This window comes from Heptranchias perlo, chromosome 21 (assembly GCF_035084215.1).
Source record: "Heptranchias perlo isolate sHepPer1 chromosome 21, sHepPer1.hap1, whole genome shotgun sequence".
In the NCBI taxonomy this organism is placed as follows: domain Eukaryota; kingdom Metazoa; phylum Chordata; class Chondrichthyes; order Hexanchiformes; family Hexanchidae; genus Heptranchias; species Heptranchias perlo.
In genome coordinates this window covers 16,592,547-16,618,751 of record NC_090345.1, presented here as the reverse complement: position 1 = coordinate 16,618,751, position 26,205 = coordinate 16,592,547, and the positions used below count along the sequence as shown (strand labels likewise).

The 26,205-nt window shown below is 43.8% G+C and overlaps 1 protein-coding gene across 2 annotated transcripts in view; it reads right to left on the bottom strand.

The window, feature by feature from the left end:
• hspa12a (heat shock protein 12A) overlaps positions 1–26,205 on the bottom strand; it is a 101,602-nt gene that overhangs the window by 33,999 nt on the left and 41,398 nt on the right. For both annotated transcript variants that reach the window (XM_068002147.1, XM_068002148.1), the window contains exons 2-5: positions 24,981–25,063; positions 21,369–21,496; positions 8,955–9,141; positions 476–580 (exon numbers count right to left, since the gene is read on the bottom strand). In XM_068002147.1, coding sequence (XP_067858248.1) covers positions 476–580; positions 8,955–9,141; positions 21,369–21,496; positions 24,981–25,063 — 503 coding nt within the window. The remainder of the gene's footprint in view (positions 1–475; positions 581–8,954; positions 9,142–21,368; positions 21,497–24,980; positions 25,064–26,205) is intronic.

The following is a 26,205-nucleotide window of genomic DNA, read 5'->3' as shown; positions in this document are numbered from 1 at the left end:
CTTTGGCAAGCAACTGTGTAGAGGTTGATTACTAGGAAATAGGATTATAAAGATGAAAGAGTAAAGGAATAGCTTTTTGTGAAGGTCAACGTGTCTGCTGGAACCATGAAATCTGAACTACAAGCTTACTAACAAGAATTACATTACTAAGGGCAGCACCAAAATCTTTTCAGAACTGAAAATTACCGCAGAAGTTTGAAAGAAAGCATTTTTGACAGGAGGTATCAAATTTCTTAAAAGTCCAAAGCAGTTTGAAGTACAGTCTGCAGCACCAAGCTTTAAAACTGTTGTGATCTACAGGACGGTGTTATAACGGAGAACAATCCAGTCACAATACTTAATAAAGTAAAACTCTTAGCAACATGAACTTAAAAATAAACATGATTTGCAATTTTCCATCAAAAATGTCTGATGAACATAGCATTTTAAAAACAAAACCACATTATATGTAAGTTCTTTGTTGTTTCCAACACACCTGTAATGCATGGTCCTTAAAGAACATTAGAGCACAGGCAAAGATTTCGATAGCCTTGACCTTTTTCCCATTGGCAGCCTCCAGTTCTGTTTCAATTGAGAGATTCTGGATGACAGAAAAAGAAATAAATGCATCACACAATGGTAGTTCCATAAAATGACCATTGTCTAAGCTTTCACAGAGCTGTAACTCTATCCAGTCACAAAAAGGGTACTCCATTTAAGAGGAAGCCACTTAAAAGCAATTCCTTCTTCAAAGTAATTTACTGTCTGTACAATCAAACAGCCACACTGAAATCTTTTTGAGTACAATTTTTGCTAAGTATTGTTCTTAAGAGGAATTAGCTCTCTACAGCCGTGCATAAAATGTATCAGCCTATAAAGGGTTACAGTGAACGATTATCCTGTACACACAATTCAAAAGGTTCAAGGGTAATTTTTTATCTTCACCGAATGGGCAGTAATCTGGCGGAGTAGATCACCCACCTGATATAGACCCCGCCCCATTTTCATTCCATTGAAGTGGTGCTAAGATCAGCCCTAAACTATTCTCTAAAGGGAGGCCGGCAGGCAAAGATTGGGCACTCAGGTAAGTCGGGGGGGGGGGAGGGGCTTTCAGCAGGCTCTCATGGGTGGGAGGGGTGTGCCCAGGACAGTAGAAGTCCAGACCTTACTTGTGGAGCGTTCAGGATTATTTCTGGCCACAAAAAGATAAGCTTAAAACTTCACTTTAATGGGCTTCCGCTTCTTCCCCGGCAGGTTTTACTGAGCAGGGCGGTCGTGGCAGGCGCCATTAAAATGCCATCCAGGTCCTAATGACATCATAGGACCTCGACGTGCATGTGTTAACTAAGCTCCTGACTGAGTCAGGTGGGTGCCTCAGCCGCCTAACAAAAGGCCCCAGTTAAACCAGCAGCGGGTGGGAATGGAGTGGGAACAGGGCAGTAAATTTTCGGAGGTGATTTTAACTGCACCATCAGCCCATTCCCACAGGGCGGGTTGGGTTAAAATCGCCCCCTTAGTTCCTCTTAGCACCTCTTCTAATGGGATGACAGAGATTGGGAACTTGTCTTGTGGAGGGAATATCAAGCACTGGGTACTCCCACTGTGAAGGACTTCAAACACTGCCCCTCTGCCAGGGGTGCCACACGTCTCCCACTGTAATTCCAGTGTAAATCTGGCGGAATCCACAGAAAACAGTATAAATAGTCGCTTTTGGCTGTTTACTTCCTTTCCCTGGGAGTTGTGTTAGTCTCCCACTGGAGATATGGTAGGAGACAGGTTGAACTCACGTGGAACCAACCAAGGTGGGTGATGTGTGCGGCTGATTCTGCGCTGGAAGTGTGCCACCCACCATATGGATCGGGCTCCTCCGTAGGCGTTCGGGGCCGGAATCATTTAAAAGCCTCATTATTATACTAAAATATAGATGCTAAACTGGTTGTAGGACCCTTTTGTGAAACTGGTTTGCCTCAGCGCCACGTGATAAACTCGCTCAGCGACTCATGGCGCTAACAGGCAGCAATGACCCTTCAGCTGCGTTATTAAAAGGGCTCATCCACCACATACAGGTTAGTTGCTGGTTTGTCCTTTTTGGCTGCTGGTTAACTTCAGGGCTTTATCTTTGCCTATTTTCTATCTTCTACAACTGATTTATAACTTCTGCTAACAACTTTTTGGTGGTGCTGGACTGCTTTTGGCTGCCTTCACAACAGTTTTACTGCAGTCCTGGGTGGTCTGGCAGGTCTGCCTTTGGGGCTAGAGGACGAGGGAGAGAAGCCAAGAAGACAGGAAAGAGTGGGAGCAGCTGAGAGAAGAGGAAGGAAGAAGGCACTGCGCAGGAGGCCATTCTAACAGTGGAACTTTAGGGAGCTCTTCTCCTACCTTAACTTGACTTTGGAGCAATGTGTCAGGCATCTTAGCTTCACCAAGGAGGATGTCATTGAGCTAGGTCACCTGCTGCAACCACAACTCAAACCTCGCACCAGGGCATTGACAACACTCCCTGTGACTCACTCACCTGACGAAGGAGATAAGCTCCGAAAGCTTGTGATTTTAAAATAAATTTGTTGGACTATAACCTGGTGTTGTAAGATTCCTTACATTTATCCACCCCAGTCCATCACCGGCATCTCCACATTGTGGCTATCAAGGTCACTGTGGCCCTTAACATTTATGCCAGAGGGTCATTCCAGGCTACAGCGGGTGACATCAGCGACATCTCTCAGTTTACTGTTCACATTTTATCAGGGAGGTCACCAAGGCTCGATACACCAGGAAGAACAGCTACATCACTTTTCCAATGGACAGGACGAAGCAGGACAAGACAGCAGTAAGCTTTTCCTGCAATGCAGGCTTTCCCAGGGTGCAAGGTGCCATAGACTGCATCCGCATTGCTCACCATCACCAGCCTGGCATCTTTCTGAATCGAAAGGGATTCCGCTCTCTCAACCTCCAGCCTTGACACAAGTTGGAGTGGGACTACTCCGTGCTCTGCGACATTGTGCACAAGCTTGCTGGCGGGTGCTCGATGCCCAGTGCACCTAGCATTTCCTAGTATGCCCATCAGCCTTCTTTGGGTAGCCTGGACCCTTGAGGTCAGCAACTGAGTCCTCAGCAGTGTGATCTTGCCCTCTGGTGCACTGGCACCTGTGGCATCCTATTCCTCTGCCCTAGATCCTGCACACTTGTGGCTGGTGATTCGTGACGTGAAGACCCCTCCTCTAGCCTACCCTCCAAAGTACACGTGGTGCCAGTCTCTGAGCTGGTGCTTGCTGGGGTCAGATCGAGCGATGCTGCATCTTCAAGAAGGCTGGCCTCCTCTTCCTGAAGTGGCAGAGGGCCGTCCACATCTTTAGCACTTGAAATGAAAGAGAGGGACAAGGGTTAGCTTTTAACGTGAGGGGAAAGCAGAGAGTTGAGTGGCTGCTGAAAGCAGCTGCAGGTTGGCATGCAGAGTGTGTAGGGAGAGATAGAAGTAAGAAGGGAAGATAAATAAGGCGTGAAGAAACCCTGGGCGATGATTCCTCCATTGTTGCCACTCGCCACGGCCATGACTCTCTCCCCTTGCCTGTGATGGCCAGCATGTTTTCTTCCACAGGAGAGAGGATGTGCAGACGGGCTCGGCCTCCTCCGGTCGCAGCCTCCTGGCGTAAGTTGTGCGTGACCTTCTCCTGCATGGAAGATGGCAGTGTGTTAGTGACATCCTTGTGAGGTGTTTAGAGAGTGTGCCTGTTCATTGTTGAATAGTTCGTATGTGGTGCGTAAGATGTGAGGCGTGGGGAAGTGAGGGTTGCAATAGTGGTGAGAGTAGGAAGTGCAGAGTGTGAGAGTAGAAGGAGAAGGAGGTGGAGTGGTGCGGTTATTGTAGGAGAGTGAAGGGAAGCAGGAGAGGGGAGTGTTGTGAGTAGTGAGGCTGCGGAAGGTGCGGTTGTGTGCAGAGAGTAAAAGAGCAGGATTCTTACCGTGACAACTCAAGATCTCATTTAACTTTTTTTTACATTGCAGGCGTGTCCTGGGAGCTAAGCTCTTGGCATTAACCTCCTCAGTGACTTCTTCTCACTGGCGGTGGTGTTGCCTGGGGGTCTTTCTGCCCCTGGGGAGAACAGGATCTCCCTCCTCTTGTCCACCACCTGGACCAGAGAACCTTGGTGCCCTCTCTGGACCTCTTGCAGCCATTTTTCCACTTATGAAGTTTGCCTGCTATCTGCAGCCAGAGTGCACTGTCCCTTTAAGAGGTGCTGGCTGCCTTTAAGTGGCGTCAGTCAAGCCTGAATTCCCAGCCCCCCCCCCAAATAAGCACGCAGCCTATGAATAGCGCTGGCTGCATGCCGGAGTCATGGTAATGAGCCGCCAGCACCAATTTCACATGGTCCCTGCGACGTGCAGCTCACGCTCCCCCATCCCCTGCCCGACGATTGTTTAGACCATGGATTTGCATCAGCCTTGGCTTTGGAACAGAATTTCATTTGAAATTGAAGTCCGATTCCAGATGCTCAGCTTATGAGTCAGTCCTCTCCACTTTATTTTGGATAATACTTCACACAGGCAACTGGCTGAAAATTGTTAAGATTCACCACAAATGGGGTAGGAAGTAGATGTGGTCATCTCTATAATCAAAGAAATATGAGATAACTGTACAGTTGCTATGGCAACTGGGTTACACAATTACAATAAGTAAAACTATAAAGCTGTCTCCTGAAAATTCCTGAACAATATCAAATAAAATGAACAAATATTTTTTTGCATAAGCTGCACTATCTTTACCTGAATGAAAAGGATTTTTCCCCTTAGATCAAGGTCTCCTTTGTGTCCCATGTATACCATACCATACTTGATTAGTTTTCTAATGTGATTTAAATGAGTGTATAAAAACTACATTTGAGACTGACACCTTTGACACTGTTTTACATGGGGCTGATGCGTGCTAACAGCTATTTCAAAAGGCTGACGTGGCTTGGTTTTTATAATGCAAAACAAAAAACAAACTCCTACTACATGAATAGATATCTTTCAAAGCAAATACATAATTTCAGTTTGTAGTAATTTGGGGAAATAATCAAGATCAGCCAAACCACTGGAGCACCATCTTTGATCTGAAAGGTCATCTCCACCCTAATTATAACTGTAGAAAAGATGAAAGGTCGCCTACTATTATAGTTGGTTAGACTTCCAGCAAAGAGCTACGAGGCTTACTGTGATGGTAAAAGAGGTCATTTTTAAATCAGCCAAGGTTCTCAACTTTTCTATTGAGTCTAGCTTGCTTCTGAATAGCCCAGTAATAAGGCTTGAATAAAGAGGCCAATTAATTGTCATCAAAACACATGCGTTGCTTTATAACTTAAAGCTGTTTCAGTGAAAATGACAGACTATGTAGTTCTGCATGGTGATTACCATATTGCAAACTTAATGCACATATAATAACGCCACAACACAAGCTGCAGAATGTTGTTTAGATTTAAAGGGATTTTTTTTGAGCACTGCTGAGATTCCAATTACCAACCTGTGTGGAGTCATAAAACTTGTTGTTGATTTGAATTCGTAATATTTATTTTTTAATGAGGGGCAGGAATATATTAAGATCTGGCTGACTGAGATCAGGGATAATATTCTATCTACTTTCCCGTGGACTAATGATGTTATATGTCCAATAATGTGTGTGTGTGTATATAATATGTATATATAGCAAGGCTGATTCAACAGCAGCACAGCAACAGAAAAGTAACTGCGGTATCGTGCATACTTGAAGCTTGGCTTGAGACTCTATTTTCTGGCTGCCATATGGACATTCAGTGAAAAATCAGTTTGCTGGTCTGTACATAGAAGGGTAGGAACAGGAGTAGGCCATTCAAGCCCCTTGAGCCTGAGTTAGATCATGGCTGATCTGTAGCTTAACTCCATTTACTTGCCTTTGTTCCATATCCCTCGACACCCTGTACAGGTGAGTTGTGCCACTCAGACTGACTAGCCTGCTAAGGCTAACTGTATAGGCAAACACATGAAGATTGGCCACTTGTGCCAGGTTACAGAAAGTGACCTGCACGTGTGGAACCATATCCCAGGAACGAGTCAATGCCTTCAGTAGGGAAGGAGGAAAAAGGTTGTTAACCCATATAACACTAGTACCACCAGTTAGCAATACTGAGCTGCATTGCTAGGTAACTACCCTACTGACAGCAGTGTCAAAAAGGGGGTGGAAGATTCATTCATGCATCCCCGTCCCCAACCAGAATTTAAAGATGCCAGAGCAAATACAGCAGAATCCTGCAATAACTGGGTTGCATTCCAAATTCCTGGTCTCCACAGGCAGAAATGGAGCCCTTCCAGCTACAGGAATTTTGGGCCCCAATTTTTAAAAAATTGCTGCTTTGACTGATGTGATTGATTGCAGCCCTTTAAAACTCAACTCCCCACCCCTCAGCAACATTGCTGAGACGCAAATGAAGCAAAATTCCTCATATGACTTTCATCCCATCAATTGCATGTTATTATAATACGCCCACCTATATTTGGACAGATGTGTTACACATCTGAGGTTATTGTATAAAATCATAGGAATAGCATTAAGTGGTGGGTAGATGGCAGAACAACTCCCCGCACAATCTCCTCCCCTCCATCTATCCAGCCAGGTTACTCTGATTTACCAGTATAACTGAAGAAGGAAATCATGGCAAGAATTGATATGCAAATAGACAACGACAACTCTTATTCCTTTAATAATCAAAAGAAAGCGCATATTCCATTTCTGGAGCTGTAGCATATATGTGCGTTTTGAGAGATTAGATTAACTTTTTCCTCAACTCTTACTTATTACTGTTAGCAACAATCAGAACACATGCTTAATAACTGCAAGGAAATCAATGTAAAAATAAGGACCTTGAAATGAGGTTCTGTCAAAAATCTACAGTCAATTATAAGGGTTAATTCTGTGATCCCATGCTCCCAGAGGAGAAGCTGCTCTTGAAAGAAGCACTGGTCACAGATAAAACTGCAACATCTTTCTTCATTGACGTTGTGTGTTTAGAGTGCAGGATCGTAGAAGAGCCCTACCGAATTAGCTGGACAACATTAATTCGTAAATCATACCGGCAGGGACTGATTTTGATTTCACCACCACTCCATTTAGATCCAAAAACAGTGGTCAGGAAATGGAGCGGAATTTGGTCCCACCCACTTAGCAACTGTTTCCAGGATCGTACCAATTTTCAGAGAGGAACTTTACAGGCAGGGAGGGGAACAGAGGGCAAGGAAGGGCGCCACACTATTTTCAGGCCCATGGACACCAAGTCTCTAGCATGCCCATGGAAACCTCACAGAAAGGAGACTCTGGAAAGCCTGCAGGCAACAGAGCCTTTAAAAGAGCCACAGATTTCAAAGGTAAATCTTCCAGGCCTTTTAAAGATCCTTTCGTAGTTTTTATTTTAAAAAAAAATTCTGCTTGTAATTAGGCTTTCAATTATTTATTTCTTTTTATGCCATAAGTTCCCTTCATTGACTTCAGTAGGTTGTCCAATAGAGATTTTCCAAGTTGTTGTGCTCACAGGAAGAGGGCGAGCTGCGGAGGGATGCCATGCTGGTCACTCACTAAGAGCTGTGCCATTCCCTCCCACTGGCACCCACACTCTTGCATCTACTTTCTCAGATGTTGTAATGGTGGAGGTTCCTCTATCCAAAGGCGGCTGTGCCAGCACAGCCCTCAGTGGCATCACTATGAGAAGTGAAAGCCGGACCAGCGATTCTGCCAGATAGTTCTTCCAAAACACCCCAATCGCAACATGTCCTGTTTCACATGGTGCGGTACGAAAGAAGGCATGCCAGGGTGCTCAGGAGCCAGTTGCCTGCTTGACTGCACCTGCCAAGGTGCCAGCACCCACTTCTGCGGGTCCCAACAAATGCCCATGGGAACCTGCTTTCTCAGAGTCTGAGTCAGCAGAGGGGCAGATGCTGAGCTGTGCCAGGTGCTGAAAGGAGACCTAAGGCTACCATGCAGCGTAAAGCTTGCATATGCTCAGGAACAATAACAATCAGATGTGGTACGAAGGTTGGTTGCAGAGATGCTGCATTGATTACCTATGGGCTGGTGCTGTGGAGGGGCACAGAGGACATCTATCCTTGTGAACAGCTCATGCAGCGTCACCTTAACTTGAACAGCCATCAAAGAGGAAGCTGGGCACTGAGTTACACTGTCACTTGTCTGCAAACTCATTCCTGCACTGAAAAGTCCTTTCCCCAGCATCTTGGCCAGCCAATCCTTAATCTCCTGCTGCTTCAGCCTTGGCAAAGGCTGCAGATGGGTTGAAGTGCCTTTAAGGCTTTACAGCAGCTTTCTGAATCTTTGCCCCACTCCTTGTGTCCCCCTTTAATTGTTCCCATCCCTTTAAATTTATCTTGCACTCAATCTTCCTCTCCTAACAGTGGTGTCAAATTTGAACCCATCTGAATTTGCACCGTGAGTTGTGAATAATTATCCAAATGAGCTTAAACTGGAGAATTGAGTGCTATTTGTACTTAACATTCAGGTGGGTCTTAAGTCAATGGAAACTAAATTAGAACTGACTCGCACCTGAAGATGAAAATTGGCTCTGTATACTCTGTAACAGCTTACGCTGGAGCAAATCTAATAACTTAACAATTTCACATGATAGGTTTTGTGTGTTAAATAGTTGCGTGTCCTTTAATGATGTCAGACCAATTCTCTAGTCATTGAATGCAGAATATGCAGCTGACAATGGGTGTATACAAATGCAGGAGCAATTTCAAGAATTATCCAGAGGGGCCATTTTAATTAATAGAATGACTTCATTTCTGTGCCACATAGATGTTTTTCATTCAATAAAGCAAAGGGTTTGCCTTCACAGGGTTGAATTCTACATTAATCTCACATGCAGCCCTTTTGGTTTTTATGTTTAGTTGACAATCACTATTGTGCAAATTTTTATCTTAAGTTAGCCAACCTAGTAAAATGAAGGTAAGGAACTTACACTGGTTGTATGGAGCTTCATTTTGAACTTCTCAAAGTAGAGCCACTGCTTCGACTCATTTGGATCCAGATCGTGATAAAAGTCCCTGGCTGCATAACCAAAGCTGTGGTACTTCCCGTCAGGTGTCAGTAGGATAGTAGTAGGGGTCTTCTGATTGGATACGCCGGGGTCACCGCCTTCCCATCGCCTAATAAAGAAAATGGTTCAATGAGATTGTAGCTGCTCTCTTTGCAACAAATAACCTTAGTTATTATTATACACACTGAATATAAACTGGCACATCACCTCCTGGTATCAATCCCGGCCTCCAGAAGCAAAGTGTCATTGCCAGCAAAAGTAAATGGTCACCTGTACAGGTCAACACTGAGATTTTAACATTCCTGCACTGCATGGCCTCCCCAAGGTTGGGAAAGGTCTGCAGTCAGAATGGCAATGTCATAAACAAGACTATGTGCAACAAACATCACACACAAGCCCAGCTCGCTGAATCCACCCCCAACCCCCTATAAATTAAGTGAGTTCAGCATAATAGGAACCAGTTTATAATGTGGAAATGAGATATCCACAGTGGCACACAATCAGCACAGGATAAAGATTACAAATTGACATGTCATTTTTGGGATCATGGATGAAGTGCAGAGAGGTTTTTTTTAATGTCATTTACCCAAATTCCCAAAAGGCATCTCAGTAAATGGTTAACACAAGTAATTTTAAGGTAGATAATGAGGTAAATTATTTGTACATTTTAGTTGTTAGCTTCTTGGCAGATCCAGAAAATATTCTTTGTAGAGAAGTTATTTTATTGGTTAGTTAATTCTGTGTTCGTACTTTCTTATCCATTCAAAACAATGGACGTGCATCTGGGTAAGATTATTTTTTCTCATCCAGTTTTGTTCATATTGTTCTCGAAGCATTCAAGAGAAGGAAAGTTCTTCAATACACTTTGAATGAATCCACGGAACAATGTGCTTTTATTGTAGTGTCAAGCCAGTGTGCACTGTAGAAATGGAAATGATAAAAGCAACTTTGGAAGCTGGACATTCTGCTTAAATAAGAATGAAAGCAGGAAAATAGGAAAGTCGAAAATAAATAAAGAAGACAGAACGAAAGAAAGCAAAAAAATTTGCATTTATATAGCGCCTTTCACGTCTCAAAGGCGCTATATAAATGCAAAATATGGTGTCTCAAAGCACTTTGTAGTCAATTAAGTACTTTTGAAGTGCTGTACAGCCACTGTTGTAATCTAGGGAAATGTGACAGTCAATTTGCAAAATAAATGTCTCACAGAAATTAATGAGAAAAATGACCAGATAATGTTGGTGGTTGAGAGATAAGTGCTGACTAAATATAAACTACAGATTAGATCCTGTGCTACTTGATTTTTTTAATGCTACCTTCATGTTACTGTAAAGGCAAATGTTGTGCTAAAAATGAAGTGTACAAGTGTTACCACAGTACCATTCCTAACTGCGCCAACAGAGATGTACTCATACCGGGGAGAGGGTTTTATGGTGGATTTATGTTGTGTTGTCTCCGGTCTAACATTACCTCAGGATTCATTGTGTGTCATAAGTTGTGCATCACTATCACTTTTTAAATTTATCTATGCATCCAATTGCTTAGGTCAATTATGATCATGCACTGGTGAGTAAATTTAACACATAGAACCATAGAAGTTAACATCATAGAAGGAGGCCATTTGGCCCACTTTGTCTATGCTAGATCTTTGGTCGAGCAAGTCAAAATTAATTCCACTGCATTCCCCACTCTCTTCTTCTTAGCCCTGTGTCTTTCTCTGCTTCAAATAGTTATCTAATTTTTCCTTAAAAGATGTAATGGTCTCAGTCTCCATCATTCCATGTGTCAAAGCATTCCGTGTTACAACAACCCTCTGCATAAATAAATGATTCCTAACCTCTCCCCTCTTAGCGGTCCTTATTCTTTTTTCTGATTTTCTCATTTAATTTTTGGTTATCCCTTTTCCCTTCTACAACACTACCTCGTCTCTCACTATCTCAAAGTCGATTTTCGGATGTTCGAGCGGGTGCGTGCGTGGCGGCGGGCTGCTAAAATTGGGGATTCCCGGTCCGGGTCCAGAGCCTGGCTCCAACCCGCCCACTTCCGGGTTCCCCAGTGACGCGCTCAGATGTGCGCGCAGCCCCCGCATGTGGGACTCCCACCGGCAATTAAAGCCGGCGGGATCCCACTTAAACCGATTAATTAGATAGTTCAGGTCGTTTGCAGACCTGATTGGAAGGATATTTGAGGAGGGGTGGGATTTTCATCTCAACAGAGCGTGTTTCCCAAATTGGGGGAAACACTCCCAGTTGAAACAGACATGTTGCAGCCACCAGCCTGTGGGAGCTGCAAAGGTCCATTTGACAGGTGGGGCGGGGGGAGACCCTCACTCATTGCAGGAGGCCACTCTATCACTTTGGACAAAGTTTGGCCTGCACCAACCTCCTCCTAACACAAAAATTCACTAACTTGCAACCTCAACTCCAGTGTGTAGACACATTTACCTACGTTGCGGACCCCCTCAAATGTACATCTTGCGGATGGGGGCCGCCATAGCTGCAGTCATGACCTCTTTGGAGGACGAACAGCATCACCAGCCACGCCCTCCACCTCTGAAATGTGGAGCTCCACAACACAGTGCTGTGACATATCCACCTGCACAGCAGGAGGGAGGGCAACCGCAGAGAGAGATGCGTCGCAGAAGGCACTACCCTCGCCACAGGGTCTACAGACCGAGGCTCAGCTTCCTGGACCTCTCTGAGCAGCAGTGCACACGGAGGCTCAGAGTCACTCGACATGTAGTCGTGGACATCTGCAGCCTCCTTCATGCCGAGCTGCTCCCAGCTGGCCCGAGCACCATCTTCTTACCTGTCGCTGTCAAAGTCACCACTGCCCTCAACAACTTCTCCTCCAGATCCTTCCAGGGTGCCACCGGGACATTGCCAGCATCTCTGAGTCATCTGCACAAAAGAGCTCTGCAAATACACCTACACCCACTCTGCAGTGACACAATGGGTGGCATCAGGTGTGGGTCTTCATGGTGATCCTCAGGAAAGGGAATTATTGCACAAACCAGACAAGATTTGCAAAGATGTGGCAGTAGTGGTGATAACAAATTTTAATGTGCTTGGCAAAACAAACAAAACTAAATGAAAAACATGACATTTTGTCTTACACCCTTGTGCATCCCCTTTGTGCTCACAAAACCTTCGCCTTACGTTTACGGGAACCCCTATGTGATGCTACCCCTGTGGCTTCAGCAGAGGTAGTGGCAGGTTGCTCTCGTCCTTGTCCTGACCAATAAGATGCTTTGCGCGGATGCCCTCTGGGTTTCGGTGCCCGTGAGGGCCCCTCCAAAGACTGCTCCACCTGCACCTGTGCGGGGGCAGACTCGGCCACCTGGAGAGGACACAGCATTGCGGGTACTGGTTGAGAGGAGGGCAACGGGTGAGACGTGGAAGCGCTTTGAGTGGCGTTCCCACTTCCATGTCCCCTGTCGCCATCATCCCTCTCCTGGGCCAGGCCCACATCACTCCTTCCACCCTGCTGGACTACAGTTTGAAGGCTTGTGTGAAGCCTTGGAAGGCCAATTGTAATGTATCTGTCACCCCGAACAGCCGTTGTCAGGGCCTGAAAGGACTCATTGTTAAGCCGTGCTTGAAGCTCGATGGAGGCTAGCCTTTAGTCCATCGCAGACATTCCCGCACCTACCCGCGATGCTATCTGAGATGCCTTCTCGTCCCTGTGACAGTATTCCACTCATGCAGGAGTTGGACTCCTCTATCCTCTGCGCGATTGTGGAGAGTGCGCGTGGCAACTGTTCCAGTACCTCGGCAATGTGCTGCTGGCCCTCGATGACTCTCCTTTTCATGACTGGCCCCCGGGGTTTAGCATCTGGGTCCAGCTGAGCAGAGCATGGAGAAGAGTGCTCCCACTGACGCAGACTCTCCACGGCTGCCCCTGTCACCATGGTCTGCTCGTGCTCACATGTGCGTGGTGACTCACCTTGTCCAAGCCCAACTAACTGAGGACGGGGACCGACCGAGGTGTGTGTATCTGCGCTGGTGGATGGCTGGCTCAGATGTGATGATGCACCCTCAGAGGCCGGCAGGTCCTCTGAGGAATCACCTTCCGCAGTCACAGCGGTCGCAGATGGCCCTGCAAGAGAACAGAAAGCAATATTAAGCATGTGGACAGATGTTGAGGTGCTGCAGATGCCAAGTGATGTTAAGATCATTCGCTATCATGAGTGCTGAGTGTTAGATTTCTGTCACCAGCCGTTTGTGCACTCCCAGTCTCGGCGTCCACCACGGACAGGCACTCCAGCGTCCGACTTATTTCCATTGCCTGCTGCTCCACGTCCGTTTGGACCACCTGGTGTGGCGGGCCCCCTCCGGTCCTTGCCCTCTCCCGGGCATTCTGGCATCTCTTCTCCTATCAAGGCAAAACACAGAGAGGTGTGATTGAGTGATGGTTGCATAGTGACCCGCTGCATGCATTAGTGTGGGCAGGGGTGACCGTGAAGGAGATGCATGGGAGGGTGCGTGTGAGACATAGCCATGAGATTGTATGAGGATTGGGTTGCATGGTAGTGTTCGAATGGAAACTGGGTCGGTGAGTAAGTGCAGGCAAGGTGAGGATGATGGTTGAGTGGATGTGAGGAGTGATCAGAGAGTGTTGTGGTGACAGTGCAGAAGGAGTTGTGTGGTGGTGGAGGTGATGTGGAAGACGGTGTGTGGGAGAATGCGTAAGTATACTCACTTTGGCTGACCTGGTTAGGTCATTAAAGCACTTCCTGCACTGGACCCAGGTTCGGCCAACATTACTGCTGCTGACCTCCTCGGCCACCTCGAGCCAGGCCTTCTTGGTGGCAGAGGAAGGCCACCTCCTCCCATCAGATGGGAAAAACGTTTCCCTCCTCCTCCTCACCCCATCGAGCAGCAACTGGAGTGAGGAGTCAGAAAACCTTGGAGCAGCCTTGCCTCTGGCCTGCTCCATTCTATTATTTTGGTTCTTTGCTACAGGAGGAGCATTGGAGGACTGGCCCTTTAAATAGGGCTCCTCCTGCTGACAGCCTGTGATGCGGGTGTACAGTGCGCCCGCTGCGCAGGTCTGGAACGGGAAACCCGGAAGCACGCGCCCAGTCGACCCCCGCTGCCAACCCGCCTTCCTCCTAATATCGGGCCCTCTATCTTTCTCTTCCGATAATATTTTCTCAGTATTTATTTCAGCTAAGCCTTCTGCTTCTAGTTCAACATTTTTAATTGATCCTGCTCTACCTCTCTGGTCTGAAACCTAGAATTTCCCCATCCTCTGCTATATTAGTTTAAATCCTCCCAAACTGCTTAATTTATTCTGGTCACAGGGACATTGGTGCCCCTTTGGTCCAGGTGAAGGTTATCCCTTCAGTATAGCCTTCGCTTATTCTAGAACTCACTTAAATGCTCCAAAAATGTGAACCCTTCCTCCCTGCACCATCCTTGCAGCCATGTGTTCATAAATGGACTCAGTGGTGCTGGCCACACATATTGAGTGCTCCAGTTTTCAATCAGATTTGTGAAGTATCACTGCATGCATGATACATCATGATATTCATCATAGATAGGCTTACACAAATATCAAAGCAAGCTGGAGCCCTCAGCCTATGTGGACAATGTATAACCTTAATGACATAACTGAGGCATACCAAAGGGTCAAGATTGTAAGATCAGTACAACCATTGCAACAGTATGGCTGTTAACTACCTCCACCACTTCGTTCCCATGTTCCTTACTATAAGGTATTACACTAGGTAATTCTAAAGAACATCGCTAGAGATATACCCAATAACCCATATGTAGCTCCAGCTCATTCTGTGTCCCAGACACAGTTTTGTTTGGGACACGGCATAAAAACACTGTAATGGCCAAGTTTAATATTTATATGTGCGCAGTGATCTGAAAGTCAGTTTGCATGAATACAGAAGAACAGTCAATGTTAATTCAGCAAATGTTCGACTTTTAAAAAGAACACTAATAGTGAGACATCCTCTTTAAAATATAGTACTTCAAATACATATTGCATTTCAAAAAATGAACAATCATTTGAAAATTCCCAAAGTGAAAGAAAATGAATATTTCTAGTTATGACTCATTTCCCCTGGGTCCATTCCCACCCTTTCCTGTTTGAACTCTCAATGACTTGTTGCAGATTTTTCTCCTTCTTATAGTTGTAGCCCTTTTCTGACCTGTTTGTTTAATATGAAATTAAGTTTTTATTTTACAGCTTACTTCTAATAAATCAATGGCACAGCTTTAAGTCCCACAAAGTGAAGAAATAAGACATGAAAGAGATGGCTGCAATATATCCAGATGTTTCTAACGACTGCACCATACTGTTTCACTATGGTTATAGGTTACTTAAATGCATCTGGTATTTTGCCGACATCCCATTGGCATCATTTGTGACTAAGATTCCAGATTTATTGTATACTCCACGTTCTTTATTGACTTTCTTCTCTGTGATCCAGGAATATAGATAACGGAACAAGATCCAGCTTTGTCACTATGATACATTCATGCATTTATTTACAGTGTCAAGCAGATCCAGATGTACATGTCTGAATTATATATTCAATAGAATCAAACATTAGATATGAAAGAATTCAACTTTTGGCCAATTTTATCCAAACAAATATCCATTGTTATGAACTACATTAACATTATGGCCCCTGACATCTAAACATACATAAATATTTAAACAATTGGCTTTTTAACATTACAATATTGTATGCACATTATATGATTGCTCAGAAATGATTTAACACATGTTTAATATTTAAAGTTAATTTCTTCTGAGTTCATGCAAACTGATCACTGCAAACTTACGTAAACATTAAGGAGCAGATTTTAACTTTCACTGTCAGGCAGAAAACTTGTGGTACTGGTTTGGCCATTTTAAAGTTAAGGGGGAATTTTAACTCCTTGGCGTTTGGCCGGCAGAACAGGAAGGCAGACTGTCTGGTAGTTGCAATGGGAGGTCCATTTTAGCAGCCAAACATTATCTAAAAGAGAGCCGGCAAACTGCCTGTCTCAAATGGCCGTTCAAGGACAGCTTGGGTTTGGGCCAGTTTGAAGCAAGCTAAGTTATTGGGTTGTGTTCCGGGAGGGTTTCAGGAATGTGGAGGGTGCAGCCCCGGGCGGGTTCTGTCTACGCAATAGGGCTATTATTAGCATCAATTTTTGAGGCTTCAAGGTAGCTGTGGGGCAGAAAACGAGCGGTAAGTCGATCGCTTTGATTTTACATCTCTTATCACCCGGTTTCTGCCAGGCAGAGGGAGTTAAAATCCCCCCCCCCCCTTTAAAACCCACAAATGTTTTAATTAGCTTGGTCATTAGAGTGTCTTTATTCCTTCTCTCAACCAAATTGTCTCTGGGACACAGAATGAGCTGAGCTACATATGGTCACTACCCTGTTGCCTCCCTCATTTGTTTGGTGCTGACAGGCGACGAGTCCGTCAGCATCTGTTTTGTCAGCTGACAGGTGTGCAATGAACAAAATATTTGGGTTTGACAGACTCCTGTAAGTAGCAATTAGTCTCTGTCTGGCCGTTCTTTTATCTTCCTTTTTTTCAGCTAGTACTCTCTATTACTGCTCATTTTGTGCCCCCTCTGAGGCTGATCTTTCAGCCACTGAACCTACCCTCTTGAATTCTCTTCCAAAACTATTACCTCTCTTCCTACTTTCAAAGTCACCTAAAAGCCTGTCTCTTTCTCTTTGTTGTAAATTACTTCACTTTCTCTTCAGGGTTTACCTTGTAAAACTCTCTGCAATGTTCAACCATTAACATAAAAAATAGGAGCAGGAGTAGGCCATACACAGCCCCTTAAGCCTGATCTGCCATTCAATAAGATCATGGCTGATCTTTTACCTCAATTCCACTTTCCTGCCCGATCCCCATATCATTTGATTCTCTTAGTGTCCAGAAATCTATCGATCTCAGTGTTGAATATACTCAATGACTGAGCGTCCACAGCCCTCTGGGTTAGAGAATTCCAAAGATTCACAACCCTCTGAGTGAAGAAATTCCTCCTCATCTCAGTCCTAAATGGCCAACTCCTTATCCTGAGACTATGACCCCTAGTTCTAGACTCTCCAGCCAGGGGAAATAGCCTCTCAGCAGATACCGTGTCAAGCCCTCTAAGAATTTTGTAAGTTTCATTGAAGTCAATGGAAAGGAAAATCAGGAGAGGTGTATAACAGGTGGCCAATCCGATATAGCCGTTGTACATTATCACCAAAAGTTAAATTAACTGTGTTTCATTACTTGGTCTTTTTATGTCTCTCATTTTCTTCTTAAGCTATTTTGTTGCCATCTCTAAATTATACCTCATTCTCCAGCTGAGAAGCTGATGAGGTGACCTTCTCCTGAGCCGTTGCCAATGTAGCTGGGCAAATGCCCATTAGGTGGTGCACAAGTGAGGCTTTGCTTATTTTTCTTTTAGTCCAGTGGGAAATTACTTCATCTTGGATCACTACTTCCCATGATGGCTTGGCTCAGATTGCAAGCTCACCATACCTTGATTTTAACTCGGAGCGGCAGTCAAACGGGCAGGGGCTGAGGCGGGTGGCAAACCGTCTCGACCTCAGCAGGCTCGGAAAATTTTAACACCCAGGCCTCATCTGCATACGCCCCATCAGGTTCCCACCCAAAACTGGCGGGAGGTGGCAGCCGGCATGTGGGCAGGAGCGGATGTCAGATAGCAGGAGGCCACTGCCAGGGATTGAAGAAACAGTTCGCAGTACTTAGGCAAGTCGTGGGAAAGGGGTTCAGGAGACCCTCGCGATCAGGGGAGGGGTGGTGGTGGTGGGGGGGAGCCCTATATGTCTTTTCATACATGCATAATTTTGCTACAAATAATTTTGCTCTGTGGCAAACTGTAGTATTATACAACAGTGCAATACATCACCTACCATTTCTTTTTAATGATACTTTCATTCTTTATTTGCTTTTTGGTTTTCTCTGCCTTTTCATTTAACCATTCAAATTTCATTTGCCTATATCCCTATCTCATCCCCACCATCGTTGACACCATCCATACCTTCATCACCGGAAGGCCGGACTTTTCCAATGTTCTCCTCACCAACCTCCTGAGTTCCATCCTACATGAAATACAATTCATCCAAAAGTCTATCGATCATATCCTATTCCAAACTAAGGGTCCCGTACAGATGTCTGCTCTGGCCTCACTAACCTCCATTGGTTCGCTCACACTCAGCATAGTAAAATCCTCTTTTAGGCCAAAAATGAAAGCTACAAAAGTGTACAATGAAAAATAAACTTGTAACAGTTATGGCCACTGGTTTACGGTGACTGAATAAATCAGATTCTGTTTTTATTAGATTGGAGTCTGGGCTTTTCAACCTGTGTGTTAAGAGATCTCATTCTGTAATTCCATTCCTTTGTAATTAGTACGACTGGCTCTTGGCAATGGAAGAGGTCAAATTCTGGTTTTATTACAAGGAATTCTGGGAATTTTCCAGAATTTTTACAGGTGTTTTGGGGATAACATTCAGCAAGTTGGTTTATTTTTCCATGAAAATCGCAAATCAACCTTGCAAAGAGGTCCCAATACCCCCCAACGTAGGGAGCAAGAACAAAAAAAATCAGCAGTAAATACCTCAAATACCTTCCGTCAAGTACATTGTGTACTTACAGGCATCGTTGAACATCGGAGTGCAGCAGGACAAGAGGATACTCCATTTTATAAATGACAAATGGAGGTCAGACTCATCTCAAAATTGGTATAAATCCAACATCCATTTAACACTAAGAATCAGCCTAATTACAACATTGGAGAGTTGTACGTCAATGTTTTATTCATCTGCCAAATAAAAGCAACCCAAATTTGGACATATATAATCTCTTACCAAGGTAATCTGACAAAAGGGCACGCAGCACAAATTTCAGCTGCACTCTTTATCCTTCCCTTACATTTCCTTTCCTTTCCTTGTACCATCTGCGTACCTGTATTGATCACTTGTGTGAAAATACAAACGTACTGGATTTTTGAAACGTCTAATGTGTGCAGACATCCTGGTGCTGTCATTGCATCGCTGGCAGGGTAGTGGTTGGAACTTCCGCTCACGGCTTTGGCTCCACCATATTGCTGTCCTAAATCTCAGGAATGGAGTCATTACTTTAATAGGGACAAGCACCTGCACCAGTCGTGGCACAAGGGCACCCACCCAGGGGAGCAGACAGAATCTCGAAGTGGTAGCCTGCCACTCTAAGAGGGGAAACCACACGCCAGTAGGGTTGAAGATTTATGGTATGTTATTTTAGTCCTCTTCTGTTCTCATGCAGGCAGTCCCAAAATCTAAGGGCAACCTCGGGGCCTCAGCACAGTGCTTATCCGCAGTGCCAAACTGAAATGATTCCGTGCAGGGTACAACTACCAGGAGCTCATCGGGGTGCACGTTGAAGCTCAGAGTGAGCCAAAAAAACTATCACCAAGTTGTTCCTCTTGATGTGGGAAGATTTGCAGCTGAACACAGAAGAAATAGCACAGTCTAGGATACAAGGTAAATACTGTACTGATTTTCCATACCACTGATACTTTGCAAACACTCAGTAAGCTTAAATAATTGACCTCTAAAAAAGGAAAATAAGACTGCATGGAGGTCATTTTCATCTGCAGCGGGGGTGGAAAACAGGCCACTCGTTATACACCCTGCCTGATTTTGCTTTCCGTTGAAGTCAGTGCTCCAGTGGGAGGTTGGGGTTAAGTCACACTGGGTGTGGATAGTGGAAGGTGTTTTACTGTGCATTTAGCTGTTCCGTTTCTGACTGGGAGAGCATGATGGTGACACTTGATGTCCAAATGGAAAAGTGTTCCAATCCCTATCAGTGTCACCCCTCACCCTGACATACATAGCAAAATACAGAAAAGAAATCACCAGCAGTGTAACCAATGCCTAGGTTTAGTGCATAGAGGTATTAAAATCCTTAGTAAAATGCAATAAACAAGACAAAGAGGCCGATATGGTGATTTTGGAACAGTTGTTCTGGGGCTGCTGCTCATCAGGTCCTAGCCGTGCCTTCAGGCCAAAAGGCTGACCTTGCCCAATAATGTGAGGTCGTATTTTGACATTGCTCCAAGCAAGTTGTGCATGATGCGCAGGAGGAGCAATGAGTTCATGGAAATGGGATTTCTGGCTGCCCTTAAAGGAGTACTTCTTTTTTCTTGCAAAAATGGTCAAGGTTAGAATGGCCCCACTCATCAAACAGGCTTTGTTGGAGCTGTAGTGAAGGGTGGTCCCATTTGGATGAAAGAGCCACCCTTCCAATAAAGATTACCGTCAGAACAACTTGGATGGAGGTGACCAAGTGCATAAGTGTAGTCTCATCTGTGGCCCAAAGGTGGGATCGGGTGAGGAGAAACGCATGCAAGGTTGCCAAGGTAATTGTGAAAACATGTGGCAACATCTTAACAGGTTGTCTTGCCAAGCTTCTTTATTGTTCCTCGCTGTCATTTTGATACACAGAGGGAGAATGCAAGGAGCTTTGCCAACCACTGCTCTTTGTAAATGTACGGGCTAGCTCATGTTCTTCTGTTTCACTGGGTCATGTTGCCTTATAACATTGCTGCTTGGGTTGGCCATTAAATGGGTCAAGTACCAAGTGTTATGCAAGAACAAGGCTCCTCACAGCTGTAATGTTAACACACTTACATAAGGTGGCTGTTGTCCTGGACACTTTGGTGGAAGTCATCTTCGCACTCCTTTTTCTTACAAATCTCCCTTTCATATCTGTTTGTGGGAGAGGGCTGCACATTACAAGAGCAGCACTTACAGATATGAATGGGGGGGGCCGCGGGGAGCACTAAAGCTACAACCTTCGATTTAGGAGGAGAAATTCATCTGGATCATGGGTGCGGCGACAATATAGGGAATGGGCTCAAGCTTATGGCCAGTATCCTTTTCTTTTTGTTGCTTATCCTTATTTACTCAATTATTCATTCCCTCACACCTAAGCCCACATTGCAGCATTTCAGTGCAACACGCTGTAAAAAAATTGACTTTCAGACAGTACAGTTTTAATTTTGTGGATTTTATAAATATAAGTTTAAAAAAAAGGACATGTGGCTTTAAAAAATATTTTTTTCTGGTCCTGTGGTGTCTGATCTCTGCAGACAACCACCAACATGCTTAAGGATCCATTTTAATTAGATTTAATTGTCTTTTGGAAAACAAAAACACTACACTAACATTTTGCTAAACGTTTAAATGAGTGAAGTCCCTGCTCTTCCTGGAAGTTTTCCATTATCTAACACACTCGCCGGTCTCTGAGGTTTAACAGCTATCATCCAAGAAGCAGCCAGAAAATCAGCAGTGCCTCTGCATTGCAGTACTTACCTCATTATGTGAATGCACTCAGGGTCCCTAGCGAAGCTGTAAGCATATCCACTGGAAGTAGTGCCAAAATCAATAGCTACCACCACAACAAATGATTGGTGCAAGGACATAGCTTGTTCAGAGTCTTTCTGTAAGAAGAAACATCTCTGTGAAAAAATCATTTTTAACATGGAAAAAAAATATTTTTTAGTCCCAGATGGTGTTCATCTCTTATTATTAGATACTGTTCAAGCTTTATTAAAATGATTTATCTCATACTAATCACTCTTAAAATTGAAACATTTTATTTTTGGTTATTTTTGTAACTGATGAAGCTGTGAGTCAGGCTTTATCCACCCATCTTTCTCTGGCCTGATTTGTTAATGTAGGAAGAAGCTCATAAGTTAAGGACAGTCTAAAGGTCTATAAAGCAATGGAAAAAGGGGCACTTTTAGGGCCACTGTGACAGTAGCAGAATAATGTCTGCCACAATCATCCAAATGAACCAGTTCCCCTGAATTAGTATGATATACTAAAGGATTCTCAAAATGTTTCACAATCTTCATGCAGTAAATGTATGACAAAAAAAGTCACGTTTTTATTATATTGACTCTGGAACACATTCAGCTTTGAGAGACAGTAAATATTTAAGATACTCCAGGTACTGGTACCTATAGAATGCAACACCCAGTTATACTGTCAGTTCTTGCATCGTTTTCAGCTGGCAGCAATGAGCTCTCCGCAAAAGCGCTTGCACCCACACACAGAGCTGTGCTCGGCAGTTTCCAAATGCGCATGTACAGCACCAGTTATTAATTTGGGACCAAACATGGACTCTCAAAGTAATTAAAGCCAGCCTAAGTTGTCGCACTTCAGATTAATGCTTCAGAATCAGCACCCATCCTTGCTAGCAGACTGTTGATTATTGCAGTTTGATCTGTTATTCAGTTGAATGTTAACGCTAGGTGAGAGCTGGTGGGAGTGGCAACTTTCTCCATACACAAGAATAGTTTAAAATTATGCTTAAAAATTTCCTGTGAGGTCTCACGCCTCATGCGGTAACATGGGGTGCATAATCAGATCACTAACCTGATTCCTGAATTACACTACTACTTTTGCATCAAAACCACTTTGCATTGACATAAAAGTGGTAGCATAACTAACACTTAATGGTCTTTATTCAGGACAGTAATTTCACACATGTAAAAGATAGAGCAGATAGCATGAACATTATTATTAAAGCACTGCAGGCCAGATGGTGAGCCTTAGCAAGTTTAGCTAACAACTAGCAGAAACAACTGAACAACAGATCAAACTGCAATAATCAACAGTCTGCTGGCAAGGATGGGTGGTGATTCTGAAGCATTAATCTGAAGTGTGACAACTAAGGCTGGCTTTAATTACTTTGAGAGTCCATGCTTGGTCCCAAATTAATAACTGGTGCTGTACATGCACAAATGACAAGATGTCGATCTGTGCAAGTGTGCTGTCATTTTCTGTGGCTCCAAGAGGGTATGTGCTGGGCTCCATTTATCACCTCCCCTATATGACATAGATGAAGTTGCGAGCTCAATGTTTGGGCAATAAGCTACCATCAACATACTAATGTACTGCACCCCTATCCCACCCATATTTACAAACATCTCCATATTAAATTATATTGTTGGTAATGTTTTCGTGTTAACAAAGTGAAAGCTAGCAGCGCTGCAGAGCAGAACATTTCTCCACTTTTAGTACCAAGTATTAACATCAAGGATTTCTAAGTTAGGCATAGCACAGTTCAGATACAGGGCAAAGCCCCCACCATTTGGCCCCAACAGTGTACAAATGCGGGGGGTCTAGGTCCTAGCAGTGAGTACTGGGGGATGGCTGGATGGGACCAGGTAGCACACAGGGCACTGGGATGTGGCAGCACTCAGCAAGGCTGGCTACAGGGGCTGTAAGCACTCATGTGATGGTAAATGAAGTGGAGTACCAGATCTGGGAGTTTCAGATAGGCCAAGACAACAACTGGGAGTAGAGCAGCAGGCAAGAATATATGGGATAGTAGTGATCGAGAACAGATAGATGGCTCAATGAAATGCAGCACAGAGCCAAAGAAGCAGAAAAGAAGCCAAAAGTGGGAGCAGAAGGAAGGCTGTAAAAATATTGGATAGAAAAACATGATTGCACTTGTATGTGCTCCTGAGGATGGGGGGGGAAAAAAAGCAAAAAGGGGCACTGATTTCTCAGTTTTTCCCTTCATGGAGACATGGAAAACATTGAAACACAATAAGGATCAAAGCTCTAAAGGTAGAGCAGAATACAGCTCGAAGACCTATGAAAGTGGATAAGGGGGTCGGACAGTTCACCACCATTTATGGTCCCGCACCCCCCGATTCCCACCCTGAGTTAAGATCGGGGCTGTTGATTCAGTACCCCCATGGCATATGCCACAGTAATTCAATGGTGGCATAGATCTCATGGTATCGGCACTCTGCTGCTGTGTGGTAGCCTCTAATTGTGATCATCAACCACGGCTGCAAGGGGTAGCTCTGGTCTCCCAATAGCTGTCTGTTCATGATTTTCAGGGCCATCAAATAATGGAGACAAGGTGGAATGTAGCATAATGAAAGCATCATTGTTGCTCCCTGAATAAAGGGCATTAACGTCCAAGATCACATTTCTGTGGTCTGAATCCTACACCTACACATTTATGGAGTTGTACCCTTCCTGTTGATATGTGCACTCAAGTTGGGATGCCTGCCAGAAAGTAAAAGTTCTGTGCCTTCTCCAGTTGGTATCTCCTTTCCACTGGGAAACTGATAAAGGTATCTCCCCTGGAAAACCAGACTTCAGTCACTTGCCTTATACAAGAATAAACGGCAAACTGGCTTATTTAGCAGAATTACCTGGTTACATTTTTGAAATTTCTTTGCTCTTTTTAGTGTATTTTTTTTTAATGGCTTTTATGTCCCAGACTACTGTCATAGACAAGCCTTAGCTCCCTATGTCCCTGAGTGTTTTCACTGGACCAGATATCTAGGTACATTTGTAACATGACCAGGAATCAAGCAGAGAACCCTCTTCAGTTTATTCCAGCTACTGGTTTTCCATGTGCTGTCATAGGATCTTCCTTGTTTTTGGTAGGCAGCAGAATAACACTACACTAGAATTTAATTTAAGTTTTAACTTCCAAACAGTAAAAAACAAAAGAAAGAGAAGAAAAAAATTGCATTTATATAGCACCTTTCACGACCTCAGGACATCCCAAAGTGCTTTACAGCCAATGAAGTACTTTTTTGAAGTACAATCAATATTGCAGTGTAGCAAACGTGGCAGCCAATTTGCACACAGCAAAGTCCCAAAAACAGCAATGTTTACAGCGACTACACTTCAAAAATACTTCATTGGCTGTAAAGTGCTTTGGGACGTCCTGAGGACATGAAAGGCGCTGTATAAACACGCGTCTTTCTTTCTTTTTCTTTATTCTTGTTTCCTTGCAATGCGGTGGATGTCCTGATTGTTATTAATATCATCATTAAAAGCATCGCTATTGACAACGATTAATTATGCTCTGACTGAGACTTGAAGCAGTAATAATATTTCAAAAGAAATGTGAGCAGTTTGTAGAGAAAGGAAACATGCTCTTACCGGAGACATTGAAGGGCTAAGTGGGGTGATACCAGGGTCTCCCAGGCTTTTAGCTGGCGATGAGTAAGTTGAAGAGACATTTTCTGTAGCGAGAGATAAGCATCATTAGGTCATGGTTTAATCTTTAACAAAATTGCAAAGAGAGCACAGTATTAGAAAACAAAATTAGGAATAAATTATTCTGATTTACTTAATGACATCTGAGAAATAATTAGTTTTATCAGATTTATATGATAAAATTTTAAGAGAAAAATACTGCAAATGCTGTTTGGATGAAGGCTCTACACCTGAAATGCTAACTTATCTTTTCTCTTTATAGATGCTGATAGACCTGTTGTGTATTTCTAGCATTTTATATTTTTATTTCAGTTTTATACGCTATTTGAACAATGATCTAAGTCTTCTGAAGTTGAACGTGGATTCAGATTTGGTTCTGATCTCAATTACTCAAATCTGAATCTGAAATTTAATTCAGTTTTTTTAAAAATAGAAAACATTTGTTCTTACAAGCAGGTTCACATAATGACTGTCACAGCAGCGTTGCTGTATTTACCTGGAACAAGCAGAGGTGGTACTAAACGTGACCAAATGGGTCAATTTAAATTTGGGAACAACTTTAAAGTTCATGCCTAAAATGATCACTGCTGAGGAACTGAACAGCCCACTGGTCAGAGCAGCAGCTCTGAAATGAGTTTGACCCTGGTCTATGATTATTGCTTACACATGAATGAAAATAGTATTCCACTGGCTTATTAGCTCTGTAAACATTGCTGATACACGTTGAAAAATGCTGTATTGCAATACTACCTTTCTGTAGATCATTGTAAATGATTATCCAAATTACTTAACAACTTACACATGATAAATATTTACACATGGTGACATAATCTATAGACTGTTACTGACTAATTATTCAAACTAAAAATAAATAGTCACAATGGGGGTAATTGTGACTTTGGGTGATCGTATATAACAGGCAATATCAATATCATTATCGGCTCAATCGATATCACCCGTTTTACATGATCACCCAAAGTCAAAATTACCCCCAATAGGTATTTAAAATGCATCCGACTCAAGGAAGCAAATAGCTCAGGATCACTAATATCTTAGTGATTCAGTAAGTTTTATGACATTTTATGTTATTATTAGGGTCCTAGTAGACCAGTGCCCAAGTAGATAGCCACAACTTGAAAATCCTGCTCTCTGGCTTTTCCATGTTGTG